The following is a 15,932-nucleotide window of genomic DNA, read 5'->3' as shown; positions in this document are numbered from 1 at the left end:
TATGGTCGTTGATATAGTTTATCAACCGTTGTTTTGATCGTTTCAGAGTGTTTTTTCTTTTTCTTTTCCCTCGCTTAGGCATAGCTTGAGACTTTGCTCTTTGCTGGCGTTTTTTTTCTCTTTTGTGTGTGTTGGTGTTGGCTGTGTGCATCCTGGTTATGCAGAGGCCGGGTGTGTGCTCAATGTATTTGTATCCCCTTGATGCTTCATTTTGAGTTAATAAAATCCACCCTTTGTCGAAAAAAGATTAAAACACCTTTGATTTTTGTATAGATGGAGGAAGCATTATTTTTTTTCAGGAAGGGAAAAAAACCGGAAAGGCAGCGGCAAGGGCCCGGCCCAGCGTGTCGTCAGTGGACTTGGCTGGCGGGTCCGATACCGACTGCGTCCAGAAGGAGGGGCTCGCTCGGCTAGGGTTCCTTCCTCTCCCCTATATAGATCGATTGTGCAAGCAAGCAAGCAACCAACCTCGAAATCCAACATCGCCGGTAGAGGGCAATCTTGTCGATTGTGCTTCGGATGGCGGGTAAGGAGGAGGAGCTTTCGATGGAGGCGGCGGGGAAGTGGATGCTGAGGCCGTGCACCGCCCCCAAATCCAAATCTATGGAGGCCGGCGACCATGGTCCGGCGACGCGGTTCCCCTCCAAGAGGAAGGCAGCCGCCGGATCCAGCTACAAGGAGGGTGATCAGCTGCCTGAGGGTTGGATCGATCTTCCTTCCGCGGCTGGACAAGATGACCCAGAGGCGTACAATCTGTTCAAGTTCGAGAGGAGGGAGGCAGCGATTGACAAGATGCTGGGGGAGGCGAAGCTGTCGGCCGTCGTCCTCGCCAAGAAGAGTACCATGGCCCCTACGGCGGCAGCAGCAGCAGAAGCAGCATCAGCATCAGGTGGCAACAAGGGCAAGTTTAAGGTGCCGGCGGATGATGTCAAGCTCATCCTGGCACTGAAGAGGAATGACCTTCCCAGCATCGACTACCTGGATGATCTGGCCGACCTGTACACTCCGGAGGAGATTGCAGAGAGGAGGCTGCGCCACCAGAGCGATCTGGAGCTCTTCAAGAGGATTGACGACGATTTTGAGGAGTACCAGAAAAAGGTCCGCGATTCGGTCGACAAATATGGCTACTTTGAGGTCGACTATGACTACGTTGAAGCGAGGAAAAAGATCAATGCATGGACCAAGGCACAGTGGGCCAAGATCATTGAAGATGTCAGTATCACTGTTTGTGCCCCTGATGCTGATCAAGCCACGCTGGGTTACATCGAGTATGTCGACTCAGATGATGATGCTGAGTATGATGATGATTCTGAGTACGATGATGATTCCGAGTCTGAAGACGAAGACTGATTTTCTCAGCGTTGGAGCGAGAGCTGAGAATGCCAAGTGGAAGATGGTCCATTTTCTATCTAATCTAACTATCTAGCAGTGCCTGTTATGGCCTAGTACTGGTGGTTATCTATCTGTGTTGTAGGCCCATCTTTATTATGTCTGTATCTATCTATGTTATCGGTATGCTCGCCCTGTTGAACACCAAGGTGCAAATATGTTTTGCTGTCGCAATATTGTCGTCGCTGTTCTATTGATGCCCATCAGGTTTTCAAGAGCATTCTGTTTCGCTATTACAAATGTGCTTGCTGGTGTGCTCTTTATTCTAATGATCATGTTCTGTGCTGCAGCTCTCTGTTCTGTCGAGCTCTTGGCTAAAGAGCGACTGTCGGTGTTTTGCTCTTATGATTCCCACTTTTGAATGGGAAAAATACGTACAAAGGTTTCTTCATATTGCTGTTGTTTCTTTTCTTCATCATATCGCTGGGTGTCTATTCCGTTTCTAGCCTCATGATTCAACACGGCTAGAGCTTTTGTGCTTTGATATTTCTCTATTCCCATGCTGTCTGAAGTGTTGCTTTGTGTGTGCCCTCTTGCCACAGCAGTGTGATATTCTGCCAAACCTTTGCAAGGTTATCATGTTTCGTTTTATCAGATTCATTTCTCGAACGAAACGTACTTATGACTGCTGTTGCTTGTTTGCCAGAGTTAGTACTACCATTGTTGAGAACCTACAACATGCTAGGCAACTATTACTTTGATCATCTCATATATTATTTATCTTATCGATGATGAACCTAAATCTTGAATTATGTATTAGATCATGTACATTCCATTAGCGCATACTCTGTGCTTTTGTATGTGCGGAATGATAACGTTCGAAACAGGGATGCAAATGCTCATGGAAAATTTTGAACACTGTAATTGCTTCGGTCTTGCTTAAAATATCTTGGCAAAACTGGGAGCTAACCACTAGTTCCAATAATCCTTGTTTTCTAGGTTAGCAGTATCAAAGGCGAGGTGGCATGAGGATCTGTTGATTCTGGTTGTGGCACATCCCAACACGCCTTGATGAGATGACAACGGCAACCAGGGAAGATGCAATAGGAGGTTCAGCCGGAGGAAGTGGACCGCAGCAAGTCAACAGCGGTGGCAGACTACATCCTTTTTACCGCTGAGTGCACTGATTTCTTTCACGACTTCTTAGTCTTACCATATGTTGTGTCTTATGTGCATATCATGTATTTGTTTTAAAAAAGAATATGTGTAGAGCCCATAAGCAAGACCATACTCTGTGATGCAATATGTGCATACCTCTTGGTACTGAATTTTGGTCATGACCTTGTTGATATTTTTTTTTCATGTTATATAATGTTGGACCTATATACAGCCACCAGCGGCTCTCCCTGCCATCCTGACATGCTGTCACATCACCCTGATAGGTCCCAGGCTGATGTGCTGCTCTTATTCCTCCGCCGAGATTATCCCAGCCGGCTGCAAGGTACGTGCTGCCTCATTTTCTCTCTTTACGTTTCTTCTCCAACTGGAGGGAGTAGATTCCTGTTACTGTGGATGAAATGAGAAGATACAAGATATGTTTATTGTCAGATGACTCATTTTATTTGGCAACCACATGAGCCTAAACCTACAGCTGGATCGGCTTTGTTAACATATGTGCACAATAACATGTAGGAGTAATGTTGATAGTTATTAGTTAATCCTCCAATCTGCTCGAAATAGTCTCACAGGTGTTTATTTATTCAAAGACCAAACATTGAGACCTAGAACATTGTAGTACAAGAACTGACCAGAGCATTGGATGAGTTTGGGAAGCCATGAAAGGTACCTCCTATGGAATCATTTTCACCATATTGTTTCCATCGCTCGGCTCTGGATGGTATGATGCCCCATTTCGATTTTCTTATCTGAGTGTGTTTATATTCAGAAAGTTAATTTTCTTAATCAGTCTGCTAAACTAAGTCAACCATATTTTTGTACTTCTATAATCAGAAATTACAATTAGTCATTTTGATAATATACTTCAGTTCTAAGTCCTAACTATTCCTTCTACGAGATTTTAGAAGATTGCTGCATATTGTCAGTGAAATCCAGGCTGCTAGTTTCATAGAGGAGCTCCAACATCGTAACCAGTATCTGTCGTCACCCTCACAATCCATATCTCATCCATAACAATGTATGCTGGTAATACCTTTTGCATGATCGTCACCCTAAAGCCTAAAGCCTAAAGCCTAAAGCCTAAAGTCTAAAGCCTAAACCCTAAACCTGAGGAATTGGTACTCTAATCAATCTGCTAATGCAGTGTTTGTGGCCTTGTGGGAAGCGAAGAGGAGCGCGGGGTTCAACCTAGGGGTCTTCTTTCCTCGAGCTACATTTGTGTCGCCACAGTTCACCTTCCCACGAATGCTCAGCCTGCAGATCTGCTGCTCTCCTGTGAGTATGGATGCTTTATCTCCTGCAGCTCTTCCCAAACGAGTATTATTGCAGATTCCTAAGCCATGTATAATTGTGTTGAAATTGATTAGAAAACAAAGCGCATGAGCTAGCTCGGTTGCTGTTGTTGTGATATTTAACTAAACACGATCACATTCTATATGGTTGCTGTTGTGAGATTTGGAAGATTTTTGATAATGTCTTGCTATACTTCACATATTTGGAAAACTGCTGGTTTGGTTTGGTTATGCTGTAGATATTAGAGGTTCATGCTTGAAGCCAAATCTGCACCTGATCATTGATCTTCCTTTATGCTTCCCCACTGTTATTTTTCCTAGAGCATTGTGAATGCTTAGTTTTTGGGTTCGAGCATTGAGAATTTTTCTCTTCTTGTAGCCTGGTGCAGATGCAATAGATATTGTCACTCTTGCTGATTCAAATTCAGCCTGGTGTTCTCATTCTGGCTGTTGTGGGTTTTGTGCTAATTTAGGTCGTGCAGGACGTTGTGCTAATTTTCTTGACGCTTCTTGCATATGCCACCCTGAGGCTCCATGCTTTGCCTTTTCTGGCTCGCAGTCCGTGCTTTGCCTTTGTTGTCTCTTGGGAATTGATGTTTGTTGATGCTGGTGGTGGAACAGGAGGTGGTGCCTGGCGGGACACTCTCCCTTGGATCTGAAGGTACTTGCTGATGTGAACGGTTGTCTTCTTAATACTCAGGTAATGCTTGTGGCTGGAGAGTAGACATATGCTATCAAAAGGATTCCTGGGCAAAATTTAAGAAATATGCCAAGTACATGGTACTTGGGCCACATTGTCTAGTTTGCTAAATTGATAGTGGTCGAAGAAAAGGTTCACATGCTTGCTAACTTATTTCTATACAAACACCAACACCTCATGACTGAACTCACTTAGTTGGAAATTAGTCAATAAAAGAGAAGGCATGTTCCCCTAATACATTAATTGTTAATCCATGGATGGAGCTTCATCATGTCTTAATTGGTTTGTCACATCATGCCACTTAGAAATTACTCCCTCCGTCCTAAAATACGTGTTGTTGATTTAGAGCAGAGTTGTACTAACTTTGTACTAAATCAATGATGCTTATTTTGGGACAGAGGGAGTGCTATTTTGTATTCATATTGTGAACTTTATCTCAGTAGTCAGATCCAGCATTGATCAAATGTCATTGGCGCTCTTATTGATGAGACACAGGATAGACTGGATCTTAGTCGTTGCTAGTTTGTGTTCTACTTTTATCTAATGAGGCTATGGATCCACCTGCTCATTTGTTTATAACCCGCAGGCTCTGATGGTTCATGGTGTTATTGTTGGTATAGAATTTTGCGGGTACTAGCCATAGCGTTATTACTATAGAGAAGGATCTCAGCAGCTTTCGGACCATGTGGCATAGTTCCTGTTTGTTTCAACATGTTAATAATTTTTTATCACCTTGAGGTCCTACAAATTCTGCAGTTCTAATCTTGTTTGCTTGAATTAGTGCCTCAATCTTAAATTCTTCATTCAGCAAACAGTGATGCTTGCTCTTAGAACACACATGTATGTGTGAAATTTGAAGTTTGATTGTGTTGTGATGGTTCATCAGGTTGTTGTACTCTTGTCAAAATTGCCTAAGCAAAAGAAGTGCTAAAAGGAGCGCCGATGGGGTATTGTTTTGGTGAACTTAAACACGTCATAATCTGTCCATTATGTGGTAGGATTAAATGCGTACTATATTTCTTATGGAATGTGCTTAATATTTTGTTGTATCATTATGTGGATTAACAAAAGGTATTCTCCATTTTCTTTTCTGTTTTATGAGACAGGAGTCCTATTGAATGTCTCTACATTAGAATGAAGGCAAGCATTGTAGGTCCCTCAACTATTTTAGTGGTGTTATGTATGTCCTCAAACTATGAAAATCGGCATCCAGGTCCTCGAAGTGCAGTGTGTCATTCATATCCAAAATCTGTCTAACCCCACCTGACCAGCCAGCAGGCGTGGTTGACTCGTGACATGTTAGAAGGGGGCCCTCCAATGCGACGACCAGCGATGGAAATATGCAAATAAATTCAAATTCATGGTTTCAAAAAATGTTCATGACTTTAAAACAAATGTTCACTAGTTTATAAAAATGTTCGCGAATATGGAAAAATGTTCGCAACTTGAAGAAAAATTCGCGAACGATGAATTTGAAAAAAATATTCGCAAATTTAAGAAAATGTTTGTGAACCATAAATTTCATTAGAAAAGAAAATATGTTCACGAACAATAAATTTGAAAATATGTCCGCGGACAACAAAAAATGTTCACGAATACGAAACGAATGTTTGCAACTTAAAAAAAATACTGTTAAAGAATAAATAAATTTGAAAATATGTTCGTGAGCCACAAATATCGTTTGTGAATACGGAAAAAATGTTCGCGACTTCGGAAAATGTTCTCGCACAACGAATTTGAAAAAAAATTGCGAACAATGAATTTGGAAAATTTCATGATTTAAAAAAATGTTTGTAAATGATAAATTTCGAAAGAAAAGAAAATATGTTCGCAAACCAACAATATTGTTCACAAATGATAAATTTGAAATATGTTCACGAACACAAAAATAGTTCACGAATATGGAAAAAACTTTCGTGAATGATGAATTTGAAAAACAGTTTGCACAATTTTAATATATGTTCTTTATTTAAATAGCAATGTTTAATTGTTTGTGAATTTAAAATGTTCACGGATTTACAAGAATACTCTCGAACCAAGCACATTGATGTGAGCTATCACTGGATTCGAGATGTTGTGAGTTCCAAGTTGCTGAAACTTGAGAAGATCCATACCGACGACAATGGTTTGGATATTATGACCAAAATACTGCCAAATGAGAAGCTACTAGTATGTTGCAAGGTAGCGGACATGGCGGTGCTCCCCTCATGAGTCGGAGTGGGATATTTGTTGGGATATCCTCCTCATATGGGCTATGAGGAGATTACCATTTGAAGCCTTTTAGGCATCCCAAAGAGATGCAAAAGCTCACTACCCATTAGGGTTATGACCTAGGATTATTTTGGACTTTGCACGTGAGTGGAGGGGGATGCTTTACCCTCCATCCAGCATTCACCACCAAATGCGACGAAAATCAGTTCATCCTCCAATGGAGAAGAGAGAAAACTAAGAGAGGAAGGGAAGAAGAGGAAGATTGAAGGAAGAAGCAAAGGGAGCTCCTCCCCAAGGTTGTGTTGTTCCAGATCCATTACCTTGTCTCCTTCAAGCTCCGGTTCCATCATCTTTGGTGAGATTGTTCCAATCCCTAGCTAGCTCCGAAGCGGTATACACCAATTGGATGATGCGCTTGGGGGGGGGGGGGGGGGGGGGGGGGGGGAGGGGTGCCACGTCGCCTTGATTAAACCATAGCTCTGCTTAATGCAAGTTTCCTAAATATGTAGCATACATGAGTAGTTTGCCTATGGAGATGTTTATTTGCATGAGAATAAAAAATGATTCGTGTTATCCATAACACTATTGTAACGTAGAAAATTATTTGAAGGCATTCATAGCTGAACCAAATTGTTACCTTGTGTATAAATAGAATAGCGGAAGATATCATTTATAAAATAATATTTCATTTGGACAATCATGACTTCGTATCATTTTAACACAGTTACCTCTAGCAAGGATGTTATCATGTATTGTTGCATTCATATTCCTTATAAAACTCAAATGAATGTTGATCGATGTGCATAGAACATTGATGTTTTTATGAAATATTTTATGATCAGATTTCTGTTCTTGGTTTTTGCCAATATATGAGTGTTGTTTCCCTTAATAGTTTCTAAAGAGTTATTCCAGTTGTTTATTTAGTTTTCACAAGTTCATTCATTTGTACAAGAAGTATACTTTTTTAGTACATATTTCATTTGATGCTTCTAGAATCCGTAGTGAACTATACTTGCAGGGCACAAGCTCCTTAAGCCTGCAGTGATATGTGAGCCAGATATAACCATGACGACTAGATCGGAGGATGACGACTGTCTGATCCTCGCGAGCGATGGCTTGTGGGATGTCATCAAGAACCAGATCGCCTGCAATGCCGTGAGGAATTGCCTAGAATTTGAAAACAAGAATAACCAAGGTGCTCCTAGAGAGGGTGCACTGATAGGACAAGAGGAAGAGGTTGGCTGCAACAATGCTGCAACCCTCCTAAAGAACATGGCAATCTGCAAGCATAGCCATGATGACATTAGTGTTGTTGTACTTGATCTGAAAGCGAGAGGTTAGCTATGCAGATTGCATGAGGTCATCATCTCCTTTGCAACTTAGACTTGATGTGGGTGAAACATTGCCATGGTTTGAGATTTATAATAGACATGGATGATTGGAAATGTACAAAATATGTTGGTCACATATATGTTCGTTGCTTAGTGTTCCCATTAGTTTTCTTCGCGATAGCTTTGTTTGTGGTTATCTCTCAAACCTGCTGAACTTATCTGATACAGGTTTGGTGTTTGCAGTTAGCACTCAAGCAAACAAATTTGCATGTGTGTTACACCCACCAGCGCTCTGGTATTACCTGGCTTAGGTCCATTTCTTTTGCTTGAGTGCTAACTACATATTTGAAGCAAGGTGCAGGCCTAATGGGCTAATATGAAACAAGGTAGTTGCTCCACAAAACAAAAACGGAACTACTTCGTATGGTGGAAATCCTTGTTAACGGACACCCCTGGAAAATCACCAAACTCTCATGGCGATAAGTAGCGCTAAAGTTTTGGTGAATTTTTACGAAGGGAGGCTGGGAAGAGGATGTACAACTTTTTTTTTGAGATCTGACTTTCAAAATAAAATATTTTGCAACTTGAGCATCCAAATTACGAACTGGTTCCATCATTGTGTTCCTCGCATTGAGATATTTGAAATTAGATAAGATCTTAATAAATTTCAACGAAATCATTTTTGGGCATAATTTTTCTTCCAGAAGATAATAAACATGTGCTTCCAATGGTAACGAAGTTGTACTTCACACTCAAACATACTTGTACTTCCCGTGTGGGTAATCTACTCGCGCCTAGAGTAAGTTTTGCTCTCTATTTAATGAATCTACTATGTGACGTTGAAGAGACATGTGTGCTTCATGGCCAAGCACACATGTGCTTCACATGTTATAGATGCCAAGCACAAATGTGCTGCAGTTTTAACCTATACTCCTGACTTGTTGCAACTTGTACTACTCAATGCAACATGTACCTAATCAGTTAATTAGTCAATACAACTGAACTGTATTACAGACATGGGAAATTTGGGTACGGGGGATCTAGGAAAATGCAGAAAGCAATTCATAAGAAAAATAACGGAGAAAACAACACTTGGCTCTTTTGCGAGCCCCTAGCTGACCCGTACTCCACGAGTGACAAGTTCCAAGCGCGCCCCGGCAGCCCAGCAAGGGGATACCCCTGATTAGTTGTTCCCAGGTATCTTGTGTCTAATGCTATATACCTAAGGGAGTCATTGTCACTAACTTATTTGTCACAACATGCAAGCATGCCACCTCATCATACAACTATGAATAGGATAATGCCCACCTCAGCATGCACTCATGCATGGCAAAAGGCCCACCACAACATTCAACCATGCATGAGAAAATGATTTTCATTGATTATTCTACTTATATAAAATTAATATAGTTACAACTATACATAATCCAATATAATAAGTCATATGACACTTTAATTTTGGTTCTCATGTTATCAACTAAATTTTTCATAAACTAATTTCTGTAGCAACACGGGGTATCCTCTATTACAAAACCAACAATGGATCATTAGTTTCCTATTTCATCCCATGGCTGACAATTTTTGGCAAATCCTTTTCCAACCGCCGCCCTATACGGAACAACGTCTCCACTAAACCCTCTTCTTGTTCCATTTTTTGTCTCAAATTAATTAACATGAGCGTCAAATTCATCTCGGCTGCTCGCTATCCATCTCACTCTTCTCCCATGTGGTTCCTCAATCTCGAGGACATGCCATCTCTGTAGCACCCCATGTTGATGGATCACCCTTTCCACTACAAGAGAGCACTGATGGCACATTATGACATTAGATGGCCGCGGTTCCCGTCACCCATGGAGGATTGCCACACCAATCTTTAGAAGATTATTGTTGCTGCCCTTACCTCAAATGCATGACCTCTTTGGGAACAACAATGACATGCAAAAACACGTCAGCCAACTGCACGAATTGACCCCAAAACTTCCTTATCCAACCTATGTTCTAATTCGTCTCATTTTTCTTTATTTTTGTATAATCCCAAATCAGTTAAATGAAAACAATTGGTCTCTACGTTGTGCCGATGTTTTAGTTTGGTCATCCCAATGGGTGTGCCTCCATTGTGTTGCTAGCATGTCCCGTTGGTCCTCCATGTCGCTTGCTAGGTGTACCACATACTTTGATGGTTCTGCACGTGTTCCTTTACCACGAAGGTAGAGCAGGTGGTGGCTGTGTAGCCAACGTTGGTGGCATATGCATTATGCCTAGGCGCATAGAAACTAACATTGATATATTTTTGTTGTTGCAAGCAATTTCTATAGACGCAAATTCTACTTTTTTGACTGATATATATAAGGAGCGACGGGATCCTTCCAAACTCCCGAATCGGTACAGTGGACGTAAAAAAGGAAAAAAAAATCTCCACCCACCCCTCACCACGATCCCCCGATCCCATCTGGCCTCTGCTACGAACCACACCACGCCGCCACCATCGCCTCCCTCCATGGCCCGCGCGACCACTGCCGCCTCCCTCCCTGGCCGGCGCGGCCACCACCTCCCTCTCCCCGTGCAGCCACCGCTACCTCCCTCCCCGGCCCGCGCAACCACCGCCGCCTCCTTCCTCGGCCCGCGCAGCCGCCACACCCCCGCTTCCCCCCGCAGCCGAGCTACCTCCCCGGATCCCCGATCCCCACGTCGGCGCACGCCCTCCCCGGAGAACCCCGCCGCCGCGCCCCCATCCTCACCTCCAAGCGCCGCCATCCCTCGCGTGCTAGCTGGCCCTTCGCCGTGCAGTGGACCAAGCCACCGCGCGGATCAGGCCGCCCCCGCAAACCTCATCGCCGATCCAGTCGAGGGGGCGGCCGGATCCAGCCGGCCACGACCCCCGGCAAGGCATGGGAAGCGGCGTGCACGGGGCGGCATCCTGCTCCCGGCCGATGTAGTGCGCCGCCGTCCTACAGTGCGAACCCCCCCCCCCCCCGCGCTGAACCACTTGCACCAGCTCCGGTCATCTTCCCCACGCTCGGCATCGCACGACACCGGTTCTTGGACTTCGAACTGCAGTGCAGCTTCCTTCCTCGAGTGCAGGTTGTCGGTTCGCCGCAAGCTGGCCATATGGTCGCCCTCGCTCGTGTGTTACCTGTTGTCGCTTCTCTCAGCGACCTTCCCGTGCAAATTTCATCGAACTTCCCCATGATCATGGTTCCAAAAAAAATATGGAAGTTCAAAAAGTATTGGTTGGGCAGCATGCACATAGTCCCGCCTCTCCTCTTTCTTGTGCTCTAGGAGAACAAGCCAGGACGCAATAAAACATCGACGGTGAATTTATGCCGAGAGTAGGTTCTGATTGCGTGCTCTATATATGCTTGTTGATATGCCAAATGAGAACCGGTACTGTTTTTCTTCAAGTTGTTTTGCTGATGTTTGAGAGTTAATATTGTAGATGTTCAATGGATATGAGACTTCTTTTGATCTTGCACTTTTAAAAAAAGAGCAACCAAAAACTTTCCTACATGTAGATGCATCCGCGCTCACATCTTCGACATCCTTCCTGTATGTTATATACTTAAATGTGCTTAATGAAAATAAATTTCTGAGAAGTTCATATATTATTACGTGGACAGGTCATGTAGAAGAACTACCCACTCTTCCTTATGTAAATGGCTCTACGCTGAGCACTTCTAACCTGTCATGGAGAAGTTCGGTATTAATTAATTATGAACTTTTATAAATGGAATTGTTTTTCCATTTTGCAAAAAAACAAAGAAGTTCAAATTAAATTAATAGTGCGGTTCGATGTTCATAAAAAAAGAAAAAAAAATCTCATTTCTGAAACAATAAAAACACGCATAAACCAAGAAGTTAAGTTCGAAATAACCAAGAAGTTGTACGATGGATACAAAATTAGGATTCTTTCCGTTACAAATGAATAATACCATAAAGTCCAAATTGAATAAACCAGGAAGTTCAAGTTTTAAAAATAGAATAGTTCAATGTATATGAAACACCCACATTTTCCTCGTTAGTAAATAAAAAACCAAGAAGCTCAATTTAAAAAAAGGAGCAGTTCCGTATTTATTATAAAAACTCGAATATTTCCCGTTACTAATGAATAAACCAAGAAGTTCAGTTCAAAATAATGAAGAAGTTCGACATTTACTAAAAAAACTCTAATTTTTCCTGTTTCTAAAAGTACACAAAGAGGTTCCAAAATTGAAAAAAATGGAGCGGTTTGATGTCCATAAAAAATCTTTTTTCTGTTGATAAAGGGTAGCGTCGTTTTTGTCAGTTTTAAATTTTTTGGAGCAATTTGATTTAAAAAAATATCAGGAATTTCAAATTTAAAAACCAGAGTTGTTCGATCTATACAAAAAAACTCAAATTCCTCTTGCTTCTAAGTAAAATTAAAGTATGAAGTTCAATTTCTAAAAAGGTATGTTCAATGTTTACTTAAGAATCATTTTTTCTAAAGATGACGCGATTCAACGTGTAAACCAATGTTGAAAGAAAACAAAAAGAAAAGGAGAAGTTCAATTTCTAAAGATGACGCGGTTCGACATGCAAACCAATGTTGAAAGAAAACAAAAAGAAAAAGAGAAGTTCAATTTCTAAAGATGACGCGGTTTGATGTGCAAACCAATGCAAAAACACACACACACAAAAGTTGTTTTTGGTGTCTTCAAATATTTTATTCATAAAAAAGGAATAAGAAATAAAACCAGGAAGTCTGTATTAAAAAGATGGAGAAGTTCGTTGATTATAGAAAACTCAGATTTTCCTCGTTATTAATGAATGGAAACAAGAAGTTCAAAAATAAAATAACATGAAGTTCAACTTTAAAAAATAGAGCGCTTCACAATTCATAAAAAAGATTAAGAAATAAAACCAGGAAGTCCATATTAAATAGATGGAGAAGTTCGATGGTTTTCCTCATTATTAAAGAATGGAAACAAGAAGTTCAAGAATAAAAGAACAAGAAGTTCAAAAATAAAATAACAAGAAGTTCAAATTTTAAAAATAGAGCGCTTCAAAATTTCATAAAAAAGATCAAGAAATAAAACCAGGAAGTCCATATTAAATAGATGGTGAAGTTCGATGATTTTCGTCATTATTAAAGAATGGAAACAAGAAGTTCAAAAATAAAATAACAAGAAGCTCAAAATTTTAAAATAGAGCACTTGAAAATTTCATAAAAAAGATTAAGAAATAAAACCAGGAAGTCCATATTAAAAAGATGGAGAAGTTCGATGATTATAGAAAACTCGAATTTTCCTCGTTGTTAAACTATGGAAATAAGAAGTTCAAAAATTAAATAACAAGAAGTTCAACTTTTAATAAATAGAGCGCTTCAAAATTTCATAAAAAAGGATTAAGAAAATAAGATTAAAAATTCATAAAAAAAACTCAGATATTTTCACGTAACCGAGAGAAGTTCAGATTGATAACTGTCAGAAGTTCACGTACTACACGGTGTGCATTTTGTATTAAAAAGAATAAAAAAAGTGAAGACTAAAAGTTTGTTGATATAAGTTCAAGTCCTCCGTCGGAGAAAGTTAAAAAAAATATTGTGAGAGAGGTTTATACAAAAGAAATACCATTTGTGTAACACTTGACGAATGGATGAGAAAATTACAAATGAAAAATACGTCACAGAAGTTTAACGTGAAAACAACAGGAAGTTCTTGTTTCCATTCACAGAACAAGTGGTCAAGCTCAGGCCAGGCGAGTGACCTGATTGAGCCAAAGATGCATATGTCCATCTACACATTGCTACCACCGGATCTGATGAACCAAACTAATCGCATCCCATCCCGTGAATCAAATCCAAGAGTAAAGACAAGGTGGTGGCGTTGCGGTCTTCAAGGCGCTGGTCGGTGCAAGCACATGCCATGTGAGCGAGCTAGGAAAGCGAGTGTTAAAAGATGGGCACCGTGGAGGCATCTAGCGCCTAGACTCGAGTTGGTCATATTATACTTGAATTGGCACATACAGGACCCAGCTTTATTCACTAAGCTCAAGCTCAAGCTCGTCTCTTGATATATATATATATATATATATATATATATATATATTCTGATCACGGAATCAGAATAATATTCTGATTAGAACCTGAACTGCCTGAGTAACGCGCCTGAACTTCCCTCTGTACGAACACGACCTTCGGGCTATTTTCGCAACCGTGGCTTCCCCCGCGAATTATTCTTGTTACTCGTGTTCTATATGATGTTAGTGTAATCTAGAAACATTTTTTAGCAACAAAATACCGGTTTTAAATAGGAATCTCGCTCGTTGGCGGATTTTGCTCTCGGGTCATGATGAAATTGCGTTTTTTGCAATTTACTGCCTGAGTTGTTCGACCTGAACTTCTCCTAGTGCTAGGTTGAACTTCCGCCAACATTGCCCAATTGGGCTTGCGATATACCGTTGGAAAGATATGGACACCAGTATCATGACCCAAGTTAAATTTTTGGCAAAATGTAAGCGGTTTAAGAGCAGTTTTGAAAAACCGTTTTTTCTTCATACAAAAAACGTGAATCGTATTTTCGATCGCATTTCTAAACCGTTTATCGGAATGAGGCAAATAATATTGCGTTGGAAAGCTGCTGCAAAACCGCTCCTCCCACATGTGAAAGTTTTCTCTAATTCTTTACGGTTAAAGAGTAATTTGGAAAATCGTAAAATTTCACAAACAGAACAGCCGAGTTCGTATTTTCTATGTCATTTCTAAACGGCTAATCCAATTGAGGCAAATGATATGGCGTTGGAAAGTTATGAAAATGCGCTACCTTTTCATGTAGAAAGGTTTTTCTAACTTTGAACGGTTCAAGAGTAATTTAGAAAACGGTACAAGTTCCATCGAGTTTGAATTTTCGATCTATTTTTTAACCGTATGTCCGAATGCAGCAAATGATATGGCGTTGGAAAGCTTGATGAAATGCGAAACTTTTTGGTATATATTGTTTCTCCCAATTCCTTACTATTTTAAGTCAATTTTGAAAATCGCTAAAAACGTATTTTCTCAAGTGTACCGTTGAAAAGGTATGAACAAGAGTATCATGACCCAAGTTAAAATTTTGGCAAAATGTAAGTGGTTTATGTTGGGGAACGTAGTAATTTCAAAAATTTCCTACGCACACGTAAGATCATGGTGATGCATAGCAACGAGAGGGGAGAGTGTTGTCCACGTACCCTCGTAGACCGAAAGCGGAAGCGTTAGCACAACGCGGTTGATGTAGTCGTACGTCTTCACAATCCGACCGATCAAGTACCGAACGCACGGCCCCTCCGAGTTCAGCACACGTTCAGCCCGATGACGTCCCTCGAACTCCGATCCAGCCGAGTGTTGAGGGAGAGTTTCGTCAGCACAACGGCGTGGTGACGATGATGATGTTCTACCGACGCAGGGCTTCGCCTAAGCACCGCTACAGTATTATCGAGGTGGACTATGGTGGAGGGGGGCACCACACACGGCTAAAAGATCAAACGATCAATTATTGTGTCTCTAGGGTGCCCCCCTGACCCCGTGTATAAAGGAGCAAGGGGGAGAGGTGCGGCCGGCCAGGAGGGGCGTGCCAGGAGGAGTCCTAGTCCCACCGGGAGTAGGACTCCCTCCCTTTTCCTTGTTGGACTAGGAGTGGAGGGGGAAAGAGGAGGGAGAGAGGAAGGAAAGGGGGGGCCGCCACCCCCTTCTCCTTGTCCTATTTGGACTAGGGGGGAGGGGGGCGCGGCCCTACCCTGGCCGCCTCTCCTCTCTTCCACTAAGGCCCAGTATGGCCCATTAAACCCCCGGGGGGTTCCGGTAACCTCCCGGTACTCTGGTAAAATTCCGATTTCACCCGGAACACTTCTGATATCCAAATATAGGCTTTCAATATATCAATCTTCATGTCTCGACCATCT

General features: G+C 41.5%; 2 protein-coding genes across 2 annotated transcripts; both read left to right on the top strand.

Moving 5' to 3' along the window:
• The first annotated feature begins 455 nt into the window (after positions 1 to 455).
• LOC123165677 (uncharacterized) lies at positions 456 to 1,581 on the top strand. The gene has a single exon (XM_044583367.1). It carries the CDS (start codon positions 520 to 522, stop codon positions 1,348 to 1,350), a length of 831 nt encoding a protein of 276 aa, XP_044439302.1. The 5' UTR covers positions 456 to 519; the 3' UTR covers positions 1,351 to 1,581.
• A 6,192-nt stretch (positions 1,582 to 7,773) lies between these two features.
• On the top strand, positions 7,774 to 8,350 carry LOC123167253 (probable protein phosphatase 2C 37). Its single transcript, XM_044585082.1, has 2 exons — positions 7,774 to 8,044; positions 8,268 to 8,350. The coding sequence occupies exons 1-2, from the start codon at positions 7,774 to 7,776 to the stop codon at positions 8,348 to 8,350; spliced, it is 354 nt and encodes a 117-aa protein (XP_044441017.1).
• The last annotated feature ends 7,582 nt before the right edge of the window (positions 8,351 to 15,932 follow it).

Source organism: Triticum aestivum, chromosome 7D (assembly GCF_018294505.1).
Source record: "Triticum aestivum cultivar Chinese Spring chromosome 7D, IWGSC CS RefSeq v2.1, whole genome shotgun sequence".
NCBI lineage: Eukaryota > Viridiplantae > Streptophyta > Magnoliopsida > Poales > Poaceae > Triticum > Triticum aestivum.
Note: the sequence above shows the minus strand (reverse complement) of the source record. Positions and strands in the feature narration are given on the sequence as shown.

Coding starts and splice junctions, on each gene's coding strand:
- LOC123167253 (XM_044585082.1), top strand. CDS start 7,774: ATGACGACTAGATCGGAGGATGACGACTGTCTGATCCTCGCGAGCGAT. Junction 8,045..8,267: donor ACTTGATCTGAAAGCGAGAG/GTTAGCTATGCA, acceptor TATCTGATACAG/GTTTGGTGTTTGCAGTTAGC.
- LOC123165677 (XM_044583367.1), top strand. CDS start 520: ATGGCGGGTAAGGAGGAGGAGCTTTCGATGGAGGCGGCGGGGAAGTGG.